We start from the raw sequence: 14,058 nt of genomic DNA on the forward strand, positions 1-14,058 counted from the left end.
ATCAAATGACTCTATACCAAATGAAAGACGTCAAATTTTTAAATTTAAGAAAGCAGATTGGGAAACATTTACTAGGCTCTGTTCTATTGATCTAACAAAAATGAGTTACATTTTACTTCTGCTGATATAGCTGAAACGTTCTCTTCAGCATTACATACGATTGCCTGCAAAGTTATTCCATTAACAAAGGTAATAAAAGTAACAAAATAAAAAAACAATGGCTTAGAGATGAATGTAAAAAGGCCGTTCGTATACGTGAAGCTTCACTTAAAAAGTTTGTACATCGCCCTACAACAGAAAACCTTGAAAATTATAGAATATTTAGTGCCAAAACTAGAAGATTTATTCGTCAATCTAAACGCCAATCATGGCAATCATATGTTTCAAATATTTATTCAAATATTCCTATAAGGAAAGTCTGGGATGCAGAACGAAAAATAAGTGGTAAGTGTAAAAAGTGTCCGACTGTTCACTTCAAAATTGATGATAAATATGCCAAAACAAAAACGGATATTGCAGAAACTTTACCTTTTCTCTATTGATGACTTAATTTATTCAATCAAAACTGCAAAAAACAGTGCTGCAGGCCCGGACGAAATTTACTTCCATTATCTTAAACATTTACTATCCCAATATCTTGACTTTTTTCTCGAAATTGATAACAAAATTTGGGTATCTTGTAAATTTCCCAACACTTGGAAAAATGAGTTGGTTATTCCTTTCCCTAAACCTGGAAAGGATTCAACTGACGCTACAAACTATCGTTCAATTTTACTAACAAGTTGTCTCTGCAAAACATTCGAGAGAAGGATAAATTATCGGTTAGTTTGGTATCTAGAAAATAATGGAATTATCACTAATTTTCAGTCAGGCTTTCGTTAACAGCGAAGTACAAACGATCATCTTGTACGACTTGAAACTCTTATTAGAGGAGCGTTTGTAAATAAGCAACACCTGATATCAATTGTCTTTCACCTTGAGAAGCCTAACGATACTACTTGGAAATATGGTATCCTAAAAGATCTAAAGGATGCTGGACTTAAAGGCAGACTCCTCTTTACATTTCTGGATTTCTAAATGATAGGCACTTTAAAGTAAGACTTGGTTCAATTTTTTCTGAGGACCACCAACAAGAACAAGGTGTTCCTCAAGAAAGCACACTTTCTGTTACACATTTGCCCTTAAAATAAACAAAATTGCTAGGGCTCTTGCACCAGGCATAGATTGTTCTCTATATGTAGACAATTTTCTTATCTGTTAGCGATCGAAAAGTATGAGAACAATTGAAAGGCAACTTAAACATAGTTAAGATAAAATTCAAAAGTGGGTAGTAGAAAATGGTTTTAAATTTTCAAAGTCAAAAGCTCAATGTGTTCATTTTTATCGATTGCGGAAACACCATAATGACCCTGAACTTTACATATCTGGTTCTAAAATTACAGTAGTTGATGAAGCTAAGTTTTAAGGTATTATATATGATAAAAAACTTTCTTTTAAACCACATATTAAACATTTGAAAAGTAAATGCCTGACAGCTTTAAATTTACTAAAGGTTTTATCAAGTATAAAATGGGGATCAAGTTCTTCCACATTACTGAAATAATACACAAGTCTTATCCGATCAAAATTAGATTATGGTTCTGTAGTGTATGGGTCTGCTAGAAAATTATATCTTCACATGCTAGATATCATACAACACCAGAGTTTACGTTTAGCTTTAGGTGTTTTTCGCACCTCACCTGTAGAAAGTCTATTTGCGGAAATGTGGAACCATCGCTTTATCTTCGTCGAAAAAAGCTGTCAGTTCAATATGCAACTAGAATTTCATCTAATAGCAAAAATCCAGCTAAAAATATTATTTTCAAACCAAGTTATACTACCAAACCAAAAGAAATCAAACCATTAGGCCTTTGTTTAAAAGATGATTTAGATAAACTTAAAATTAATCCAGACAATATCCTTCAAAATGACGATGAGGATATTCCACCTTGGACTTATAAATTCACAGAAAATAAATATTAACCTTTCAAATATAAAAAGTCATCAAATTCACTTGAACATTTCAAAGAGAAGTTTCTAGCAATTAGGGAAGAACATAAAGATTGTATACATATTTATACGGACGGTTCAAAAGAAGGTTGCAAAGAAGGAGCGGCTGTGTTTGAAAATAATGTTGCATCTAGTATTAGGTTACTAGATAATGCATCAATTTTTACTGCTGAAGCAAAAGCTATAGATTTGACATTGTCATACATAGTACTGCATACCCATGAGAAATTTGTGATATTTTCTGACTCACTTTCTGTTTTAATATCCATTAAAAATTAAAAAAGGACAATATCATGATAAGGAAACTTCTTTTACGATTTCATGATATACTTAAAACAAAATATGTTAAATTATATTGGATTCCAAGTCATGTAGATATACGAGGAAATGAAAAAGTAGATGCTTTAGATAAACAATCATTAAATTTTCAAAAAACTGACTTATTGTTACCTGCTTGTGATTTTAGACCGGCTATAAATAAACTCGTATCATCTGAATGGAAAGTGAATTGGGACAATGCCGTTTTTAATAAACTTCACGATATAAACCCATCTCTTGATGTGTCACAATCTCTATCTCTGTCAAACCGCCATGATCAAACAGTTCTTCTTCGATGCCGAATTGGACACACTAAAATTACCCACTCTTATCTCCCCACGAATGACAAATTTTACTGTCAAGTATCTTCTTCTTGAATGTCATGATTTTTCAAAGGATCGTAATAGATTTTATAGTGTAAATTCACTCAAAGAACATTTAATACAATTCCATCAAAAAACATCTTTGATTATTTGAAAGAGATAACCTGTATTCTAGGGTGAAATTGGCTCATTTTTAATGTCATTTACAAAGTTTAATATAACATTTTAAGCGTATTATAGCATTCGACACGACATGGCCAGTTATGTGTTGACGTGCCGTAAAATTCCAAACAAAACAAATAATATACAGTATTTCTTTATTTTGTTAAATGCAGCAGAGTAAAATAAACCTAAAACATTTCAAATAGTTTATAAATGTAAAAGCAACACAAGGCAACACTAAATGTGCAAAATATATTCAAGTATGAAATCAAAACAAACATGTTATAAAGTAATTATGTGCCATGAATTGTTCAAAAGAGTTATGTATATTGAAAGTTTACAATAAAATCAAAGTCAATTATTTTGGACAACAAACCGCAAAAAAAATATGTCACATTTATGCATGTTCCTGGTAAGTGTGAAATACATGACCTTATAATACATATGTTATATAGAAGTAAATAAATTGTTCTAGAACAACTATAATAATGTCAAAATTCATACTTAATTACTTAGAACTCTATCAACAATTATATTTCAAGGAATATTTTTAAGAATATTCAAATTATATATTCCTATTTCTTTTCACAAACACAACACACATTGACGGGAATTACAAAAGTATTTACTTATTTTAAGCAAGATCCATGAATGATTTCAACCGGTTATTTATACCGTAGTTAAAAAATAAATATGTAAAGTAATCTACTACCATATAAAGTTTAAAAATGAGTTTCAAATATATATAAGTTACTCCTGTCACAACTTATGTTTAGTCACTATCGCTATGTTGGTTGATAGCTTCAATCCTGTCATTTGTATACTGTGTAATTTGTCTCAAGGCGAGGAGAAGTGGTATGTTCCTTTTCCAACTGATTTCTATAGCATCTTCATAATTCGTAACTGGATGAATGGATGCTTCGGGAATGTTAAAAATTTCGCTTGCCGTTTTAACAGCCTCTCTAACCCTAAAGCTTCGGAACATGTTTGCAGTGTCTTTATAAACCTCCGGGCAAAGAACGTCAGCTTTTGTCAAGATCAAAACACGTGGTACACCTATGTCGTACATGAAAAATCTTAACAGAAAGCACTTAAATAAAAGCATATGCTAATATCTTAATATTTTAGATGTTTTTTCTTTATATCAGCGTTGTAAATAGACACACCGGTTTGGGTTATGATGAGAAGGGTTTTGAATGTTTGTTAAGACTGAAAAAGAATTTACTAAGCAATATGACTGTGTGATTATTAATGTTATGTTAGATTTAAAAATGCGTAAGCCATTAATATTTAATCAAATCAAACTTAAATAGAAAGTTTATAAATGAAATAAGGTTTTAAGATGAGTTTTTCTCGAAACTAAATCCATGGAAGAGCAACCCTATAGGAAATACCCAAAGACACTTTTTTACGAAAGAAACCCGCAAGTAATCTAGAGTTATCTAAAAAAACTTTAAAAACAATAACAAATATCATACCATTTTATCATTTGCGTTATATAAAAAAAAAAATATGTAAACATATATAAAAATAATAATTTTTGATTTAAATTAAAAATCACTTATCACTCATTTTACTTTAATAACTGAGAGTGACGGATAATTTTAATGTGTTTTTTAATAGTTTTTGTGCACATTAGTATTCGGGATCGTGAACGTTATTGCTGGTTTCGTTATTTTGGACAAATTTATATTACAATAATGATATTTTTAGAAGCAATGTAAAAAGTTTTGCTGGAGAAAACATGGTTGTACAGAACATTTATTATCTGGAAAAAAACGAGAAAGTAAAAGAACTGAAAATCTAAGAAATTTAAATAGAAAAGTTGTTTCCGGAACATCTTAAGATTAATTGAAAACAAGATACGTAAAACATTTCAAAAAGATGCTTTATATTAATTTACTTTTTTAGAATGGGCACTGAGATTCCAAATTTACAGTTTGTAGTTTTTAAAAAGCATGGAAAATTCTACTAATATTCATGTCTTCCTCGTAAATAAAAGGGAAGTTAAACTGATTTTAGATGGTCTTTGACCGAAAAAATAAGAAAGGAAGTATCAATAAATTGTTTTATTGTTGTTGTCTTTGTTGGTCCTTCTAATGGAAAGGAGAGCATGTATTAATTGAGCAGACGCATGTATATGTAGTCAGTAAATGGTGTTCATTGCTATTCTTTCTTCTTTGCGTATAGTGACAAAATCACGAGTTATGTTTGAATATTGTATGAAAAGACCATATTTACACTGATGTCCTTATTTAAATGACTTTATGCAAAAAAGTAATGATTAAGTTCAACTTCAATATCACCGTATTGTGATTGATCTTACTAATGGTAATGTCACTTATAAAAAAATATAAGTCAATATCAGTAAGCCCAGAGTACATCGATGGAAAGTACATCTTTTCGGAAGATACATTTCGTCATTACTTACGTAATTGCTTCACCGCCTCTTGTATTTGTCTAATTTTCCTGACAAAGGCCTGAGGAATGCCAGAGTGCATGGCATTTGCATCAACTACAAAAACAACACAATGAGCCTGATTCTCGAACTTCGGTCCAACACGCCAGTGGTCTTTGTTTTCCGGTGAAATTGGACTTCTTGGGTTAAACTGATATTTGGAAATAATATAGCAATTTTACAATATTGTTAATTACAATCAATAATAAAATCATGGTAAGAATAATAAAAAGAAAATGTTAACAGTCTATGCCGAACATGATTATTGTACTCATCCGTATAAAATTGTTTCTTTCTTTTGCCAAACGCATTAGTCCATTATTTGTCTCTAACTTTTAGCCGAAAAAATAAAAGAACATTTATGATAAGGGAAATTAATATCATACTTTAATTCATAAAATACCGTATAGCCATCCTTAATATGCCCTTTAAGAAGAGAAACCATGTCAGCAACATTAAATCCTTCCTCAGCACTTTGTTCTAACCCCATACAGTCCCTTAGGCGAAAGTTTTTGAGTAAGGAAGTATCTGAATGTTTTTCATACTGAAATGAGCAATACAAAACAAAAAGAAAAAGAAGTTTTATTTAAACTATGCACTTTTATGCACGGATTTAATATTTTAATTAGCATTGTCACCAGAAATTGTATTCATCAAGAAATAACAACTGCAATGATTTTATTCTCTTTAAAATATTTTACTGTAAACTAGTCTGTTGTAGCACCACACAATTAAAAACTAAGGTTCTTAACTGCTTAAAGGCGGGAGATTTAATGTTAATCAGATGTGATTCATATTAAGTGAATTAATCTTAGTTTGATAAAATTTGACGGTTTCATGAGATCCAATCTTAGTGTTCGAAGACTGTTTTACTCGGAATTAGAATAGCTTTTGTTATTTAAATTCAAGTCATAACTGTATGTTGGGTTTAAATTGGAAGTAGAAAACCATCAAAAACTGTAAATAAATCCATATTTATGCTTTGTCATCTGAGACATGTTAAAAAATCAATATCTACAGGATTTATATATCGGGCACGATGGAGACGGACGGATTCTGACATATAAAAGACATATTATTCTCAAATTTGAAATTTTAAAAACAAAACAACAGACAGTAACAACAACAACAACAACAATAACAAAATGATGATAATAACTACACAGTCACTTTTGAAATGTAAAATAATCATTTTTCGAAAACACACAGAGAAGATATGTTATGTTTTAAACTCTACACAGTGCAGGCAATCACAGTATGTTCACATTATGTCTTTTAAAAAATAGACCAAATTAATTTGACATGTAAAATGGAGTGTAGCTTCCTAATCAGGAAGAATTTACTAGAATTCAATAGATTTCAGCAATAAAAGTATTTTACCCAAATATGAGCATAGTATAGCTATAAAATTCAAATGCATTATTTTTGAGCCGGTAAAATCTTTCGAGGAGTATAGGATTCATTGAGCGGACATGTTGGAAAAGGGGGGCAAAGCGGCACACCCCTAGACGGCGACACATTTATCTCTTTAGGGTACAAATGTTGCTGCAATGCAGCAATTGAGAAGCTCGGCGCAAAGAAAATGCGCTCATTGCAGACATGCCTTACCAAATCATTCCTGAGCACAGGTCATTTTCTTTTTAGATTAAGTACTAGTGTACATTATCAAAAGGTATATAAGAAAGAAATGCAGCAAGTGACGATGACCCAGTAGACATCTGATGACCAGATATTCTTATAAACTTTTTAATGGTTAATTGTATTTTACCAGAAATGCACATGTATATCATAAATGAATTGGCGGACGAAGGATATTTTTCATCATAAACGTTTGTAGGCTTGCTAGAGATAACAATATTAAATGAGCCGTGTCATGACAAAACCAACATAATGGACCAGCATGGATCAAGACCAGCCTGCGTATCCACGCAGTCTGATCAGGATCCATGCTGTTCGACTTGTAATAGAGTAAGAAAGCGAACAGCATGGATCCTGATAAGACTGTGCGGATGCGCATGCTGGTCTGGATCTATGCTGGTCGCAAACCCATTATGTTGGTTTTGTCGTGACGCGGCTCAAATGTATTTTCTTTGGAACATACAAAACAGTAGTCAAAATGAACAAAGTCTATTTTTTCCATTATTTTAACAACATATTACAAACAGAATATAAACATAGCAACAAAAGTGACTAATATAGTAATATTACATGCTTTTTTTCATGTCAAATTAAGAAAAATGTTTCTTTTAATACCTGGGAGTTAAGATACAGTAGCTATATTCTAAGTCACAGATAAATATTGGAAGTAGAGCGAACACAGGAATGAAAAATTTGTGACGAATTTCAAAAAGATCAAATTCAGGATTTTTTGTTATATGCGTTGAATATGTTTGCATTTCATTTCCTGCAAACTCTCCAGTTCGTTATTTATTACCATAGCGCGAAACAAATGACCGTAAATAGATTTTCGGACTTTCACAATGTGAAGGTCATATCTTCTGACTGTATAGCTTTCGAAATCTTGACAACAATAGATTTATAAATAATTCAGAGTGTACTACAAAATAATGAGTCATTTCCTGTAGAAGATACAAATGTAAGAAATAAATTACCAAATGTAAGTGTCTTTTATTATACTGCTTTTATACGTGGAAATTGTCCCCGTTCTCATACATAAATATGACATACGGCGAATTACCGACTTGGAAACCAATATATGACTTTACATAACAGGAATCGGAAGGAATTCTTGCCTCCAAATTTATTTTTAGCTGTAAATCGAAGGGATAAATTGATAAAAATCGGGTCCATGGACAAAGAAAAATATTCCACAGAAATGGCACTAATAGGCATGACGATTTTGATAGCATCAATCATATATATGTTAAAAGAGACGAGTGAACAATTCAGAGACCATTTATAAGAACGAATTACGCCGCACAACTATTTATTAACTATAATGCTCTGCTGTAACGAAGTCAAGTAAGTCAAAGTCCGGATATGTCGAAATTTACGAGACTTGCCTTGAATCTTCGAGACATCCGAATTTATACTCATGTGTCGGACTCAATTTTCTGAGAACAAAAATCGAACCATCGACGTTAACAAGTACACGGTTGACTGACTTTATGTGGTTTAAATCATTTGCGTTTTTTTGTAAAATATAAAAAATTTGTCGCTGTAAACTTGAGTTGAAATAGTAATACACTTGACCATTGTAATGATCATCGACCAATCAATGATGATGCAAAATTGAAACTACCTTAATTATAAAAAAGACTGCCCTACTTTTTTTGAGAATTGAGCGTTACCGATACATTATCATGAACTGGCTCAATCAGACCGATCCTGAAACATTTCAATTTTTGTTCTTTTGGGCGTTCTTAAGATATTCTGTTTTTCTCTATTTCACCGTTCAATATGATTGTCCTCATATGGCAGTTTAACAATCAGAAAGCAGAAAATGTTCTTACCGATGCATATTTCGATGAATCATACGCCGTCAGTCATGAAATGACACTTTCATATCACAATGATAACCGCCGTGTGAACACATCTGTAGATTTCAAAATTCAAATTGATTCCATTTCGTGTTCAATGTTGAATTCTGTTTAAGCCAGTGACGGTAGTTTATATTTTCCAGTACAGTTCATGAACAGGCACAATCAAACCGATCGGATTCTATTTCGCTATTTTTATCAAATAATGATAATACTTAGAGTGTTCTTTAAGGATTCTATTTCGCTATTTTTATCAAATAATGATAATACTTCGAGCGTTCTTTAAGTATTCTATTTCGCTATTTTTATCAAATAATGATAATACTTAGAGCGTTCTTTAAGGATTCTATTTCGCTATTTTTATCAAATAATGATAATACTTAGAGCGTTCTTTAAGGATTCTATTTCGCTATTTTTTATCAAATAATGATAATACTTTAATACAGCAACACCTACGCAATACAGGATTTAAAACAATTTGCTTATAATTGTTTGTATACGATACTGTATCAACATAGGAAGTAATTCATTTGATTCATACTGTTGAAAACATATACTTTACTTTTTTTTGTGAATGCTCGCTATTACGACATTTTTGTATGTATAAGTTATCTGCCCCATAAATGACCTGAACTAAATAAAATTTCATGTTCAAGGACAATGTACTCAAAAATGAGGCGATAATGAGAAGTCCGTTTCATTATATTGATTTAAATGAAAAGCTTACTTACAGTGGTTGTACAGCTTTTGTTCCCACTCTCAGTTACAGCAATATCAACCTTGTGTCCTTTAGAAACAGATAGTACTGCATTAACAAATGAAGACTTTCCTGCTCCCACTGGTCCAACTAAGAGGAAAGTAGGTTTCCAGGTTACTTCCGGTTTTATTTGTTTAATTTCTTTACGAAGTGACAATTCACTCTGATAAAGAAATAAAATAAATCGACATCCTTTTGGTTATAAAATTTCAATTGACAATACAGTAAAATATGTAAAATTCTCTAAATCATTAAAGTAAAGCTTCTAACATTTTCAATGCATGAACACAAAGCTAATTACAACAGTAGAAATATCGTTGCTTTTAGGTAACTGAAGCATCAAGAGTTAATAATATGCAATACTTTTAGTGGAACATAGCAGACTCTGTATATACGAGGGTCATTAAAAAAAACCCGAGTGTTGGTTAATATCTCTTAAACGGATAGACATATCTAGATGAAATTTGATACACACGTACATAACGTTTACCGTGTTGACACATGTATACACTAATGTGATGACAAACGTTATTTATTTTTTGTTTTGGGAACAAGCATAGCTGTCGGCACATTCGTGTTGACGCTAGACAATTTTTAATGTTTTAAGAAAAAATGCGTTTTAGATTTTGAATGCTACACAAGAATTTGACCTGCAGTAAAAAATTCTGGAAACAATTGATCCCTCAGAAGCATTAATCACAACAAAATTACATAATAATTGCAGACTTGGTTTGATTGAGTCTGAACATGAGAGATAATGAATAAGTGCAACATCCCTCACGCTCCCTAGCACGGGCTTGAGCGGTACTCAATTCTCAACATTTTATAGTGTTGGCATCAATGATTCAGAACGATCAGAAAAATACAACAACACTGAAGTGAAATACGGGACAACTTTTTACAGCTGCCACTATGCCAAGAAGGGACAAAAAGTGGATGGAGGTTGTGTGGAACATCATCACCTCGCGTTGCCTTGTAACAGTCATTTGTTTTGTTTCCACAGAAATGGAAATATTGCATAAGATCTGTATGAGATTGAATTGGTGTAATGAAATTTCAAAATCTAAGTGAATGTATTTGTGTTACAAACAGAAATCTCAATTATTTTTGACCATCCCTTGTACTATATACCTTTTTATATACCAAAAGCTAAAGCAATGAAAAACAACATATGTTTAATGATAAAAACAATAAAAAGGCGCTTAAAATAGTGTTTAAGAATAATGTTTATGATATTGATTGGACAAATAGATCAAAACCAACACAGATTTCGATATCAATACATGTTTTGCTTTATTAGCTTCGTCGGCTGATACATTTATAAAGGATATCACGTAAACGTACACTACAAACGTATACGTTAATAGACGCCACATTTGGCGCGTAAAAGAAACGTTACAAATTACAATAAGTTAAATAAAACATGTGCAAATGTATGAGTAAACGTAACATAAAACAACTGGATTAACAAGATACATATATTTTCATAGAGAAACTAGGCTAGTAAATAATTACAACAAGTATGAAATTAACAGTTACCTACGTGCAAGTTTAGAATTTCGAAACAAACTTGCTTTAATCTCATGTTTAAATTGTAAAAAGGGAGATAATAATTTAGAAACATCGATAAACATATAAAATAAAATGGAAATTATCTGAAAACGACTCTGACGATGCTTTATAAGATATACTGAATAATAGCGATGATTTTGAATGAATCTTTTCAGAGAAAACAAAAATCTTACATCTTCAGTCCATGGTGGTGTAGTTCTCCATGGGGAACTTGTAAAAGGAGAAGGGGGCGGTGGACCTATGAAATAAATTCAAATATTAGTTCCCATTATTATAGATAAGCTTTTGACCAAAGGGTATTACGACCTTAGTTTTGTTTTAAGGGTATTTGAAACTTAATCATATTCATTTTGGATCGATTGCAAAACAAATTATTGCATCGTAATCTATTTTGAGTCCGCTTCCTGGAACCAACAAGTACTGTAGTCATATGACGAAACATAGTCGAGCAGGGCTCAAACTAATGATCCCTATGTTGATAGTCAGACAGCTTAACCACAGCTTAACCACAAGGCCGCAGCTCCATTCAGAAAATTAACCTTTGTTTATCGTCAGCAGAGAGTCGTTTTCATCAGTTCATCACTTGACAGAAGTCATCTCTGCTTAATCTGCTACCAACAATAATATATTTTTTAAAATGGTTATTTAGTCATCTGTTCATTTTGGGCCATCATCAACGAAATCAACAGACCAAAGCCGATTTTATCCCTTGCAACAAACATGCTACTAATTGGACCAAATTGTAAAAGAAAATGACTGACATGAAGTGTGAATTTTTATATAAATAGATTATACAAAATACGTCAAAACGATCCACATATATATATCTGGCTAAAATGCATAAAGGTTTGGTGTGTTCCGATACCAACCACTTATCGGACAATTATTTTCTTGTTTTAAGGAATGTTTGTTTACCGTCTTGAAATTATTTGACCAGTTACGCACTTTAATCGAGTTGAACACGTACGCACAAAGTTAAATTATGATGCGTATTTCATACTTTTAATGCATACATACGACAATACGCGTCTTAACTGGTGATCTGTCAGACTAATAGCCACTGCAACTAAAATGTTATGATAAGAAGGTATAATTTTATCTACAAACAACTTTGCAATGCCTTTACCCACAGACTCAAATGTTTCTTAGTTTAAGATCAAAATATATTCTTTAATGCTCTGTAGCAATTTTATATTGCAATCAAATACACTCAATTGGGTAAAGGTAAAGTAATGTTTTTATGGAAACAGGTAATGATATATCGAACCCTCGACCAATTATGGACATTGAGAGTTCGACATTCGCAACGAATTCCGTCATCGTTATCTATAAATAATCGAAGTACTGGACTGGCAATCTAATTGCCATATTTTCTTAGGATGAAGTATTTTATAAGGGAACATGGCGTCCAGTCTCCTGATAGAAGTTTTGCTGTTTCGTCGACTTCTAATTACATAATTATGCAGTAACACACACTAGTGACTCAGATGAAAAATGACGAGCAGCAACCAATCATTAATTTAAATAAATTGGAAGTAAAAGAAAATGTTGAAAAATGAATAAAAGTAAAATTATTGAAATCAAGATGTCTTGGAGTTATAGTGTTTGTTCGTTTTATTTTTATTTTAACTGTTGCAAAAATCTGCCAAAGTATAATGAAAAGCTATAAAATTTTCATATAAACATTTATCTATATAATCAGAATCACCTAGAACCGAGAAGGTTTAATAAAGCTAAGCATTCTTTACATCGTATTTAGTGCATTCAGTGCTTTGATCTTATTTGAAGTGCTAAAAATATCCTTGATTAAATTCTTCAATTGAAAGAATTGAAATAAATATTTAAATGTAATAAGTATTCCTTTATGCGTTGTTTTAAGTCTTATTTTAAAATAGCATTACAGTCGGCTTTTAAGTAGCTGAGACTTTAAAGTGCTGTTCTAACTTTTGGCACAACCCTCTTGTAAAACAGTTTTTATGTGTGTACGCTTTGTTTTGTAATAAGATGTACATATGATTTTATTTCGTACATAAAAAAGTAATCTAAAGTTAGTAATCATTTATCATTTAAACGTAACCAGGTGCAGACAAGTTTATTTTTTGTGAAATAAAAATCTTACCAGGTTTCGAATTCGAGTCTCCCATTTTGATTTCCTAAAACACGGGCAAAGAATAGTCTGATGCAGCTGTATTTGCATAAATATAGTTATCTACATGTGACACAGTCTTTGTTGCTATATTCAATGATCACGTGTATATTTGCAAATGCCCATATTTGGCATTGTTTTTGAAAACACACCTGACAATTCATGTCACTATTTGGTAAACAACACGGTTGTTAAGGCACTGATTAGTTCCAGGCTATGTACAAGTTGTTTATTGTTTACTGTCTTAACAAGCTTATTATTGAAATGCATTGATGTGAAAAGGTGTAGTAGGTAGTAGATACATACGATAATAAGAATTAAGGCATTTAATGTGTGAATCGAATTAAGCTTTCACTTGCAAAAGGCGTGAAATTTATCTAGTGCAATATTTGGCCGCAGTGTTGCTTCAGTATTTTTTGCTACAGTATTTAATCCGCAATCTCTTTTTTGCAAAAATCTTCGATGAAGTAACATATTACTTTGCTGATTTTAAATGGTTGTCTGTGGTTTATACTTAATTAAAAAATAAGAATGAGACAGCAATGTTTTTCAAAGAATCTACTCGTCATATGATTTAGTTGATGCTTATATTTCTTCTATTTTATCATGGGCAAAATGAAAGAGTTTATTTCTGTTTTCTAAACTGTTTAAAAATCATTTTATCTGTGCCTTTATCATGTATTTGTTCCTGAAACAAAACATTTTTCTTACAGCCTTTAGACTTGCAAAGTCGATTAGATATTTTTTCTCCATATAAGGTAATGTAAGATTGA

At 31.5% G+C, this 14,058-nt stretch overlaps 2 protein-coding genes across 2 annotated transcripts; both read right to left on the reverse strand.

Annotated features, from left to right (window-relative positions):
• Positions 1–3,186: 3,186 nt before the first annotated feature.
• LOC132733080 (interferon-induced protein 44-like) lies at positions 3,187–5,860 on the reverse strand. Its single transcript, XM_060719675.1, has 3 exons — positions 5,714–5,860; positions 5,284–5,461; positions 3,187–3,908 (listed from the first exon to the last, which is right to left on the reverse strand). The coding sequence occupies exons 1-3, from the start codon at positions 5,798–5,800 to the stop codon at positions 3,625–3,627; spliced, it is 549 nt and encodes a 182-aa protein (XP_060575658.1). The 5' UTR covers positions 5,801–5,860; the 3' UTR covers positions 3,187–3,624.
• Positions 5,861–9,275: 3,415 nt separating this feature from the next.
• On the reverse strand, positions 9,276–13,381 carry LOC132733078 (interferon-induced protein 44-like). The gene is made up of 3 exons (XM_060719668.1): positions 13,259–13,381; positions 11,313–11,377; positions 9,276–9,730 (listed from the first exon to the last, which is right to left on the reverse strand). Exons 1-3 carry the CDS (start codon positions 13,281–13,283, stop codon positions 9,521–9,523), a joined length of 300 nt encoding a protein of 99 aa, XP_060575651.1. The 5' UTR covers positions 13,284–13,381; the 3' UTR covers positions 9,276–9,520.
• Positions 13,382–14,058: the final 677 nt, after the last annotated feature.

This window comes from Ruditapes philippinarum, unplaced genomic scaffold (genome assembly GCF_026571515.1).
Source record: "Ruditapes philippinarum isolate M1 unplaced genomic scaffold, ASM2657151v2 ctg1808_1_1_1_1, whole genome shotgun sequence".
Classification (NCBI taxonomy): Eukaryota; Metazoa; Mollusca; class Bivalvia; order Venerida; family Veneridae; genus Ruditapes; species Ruditapes philippinarum.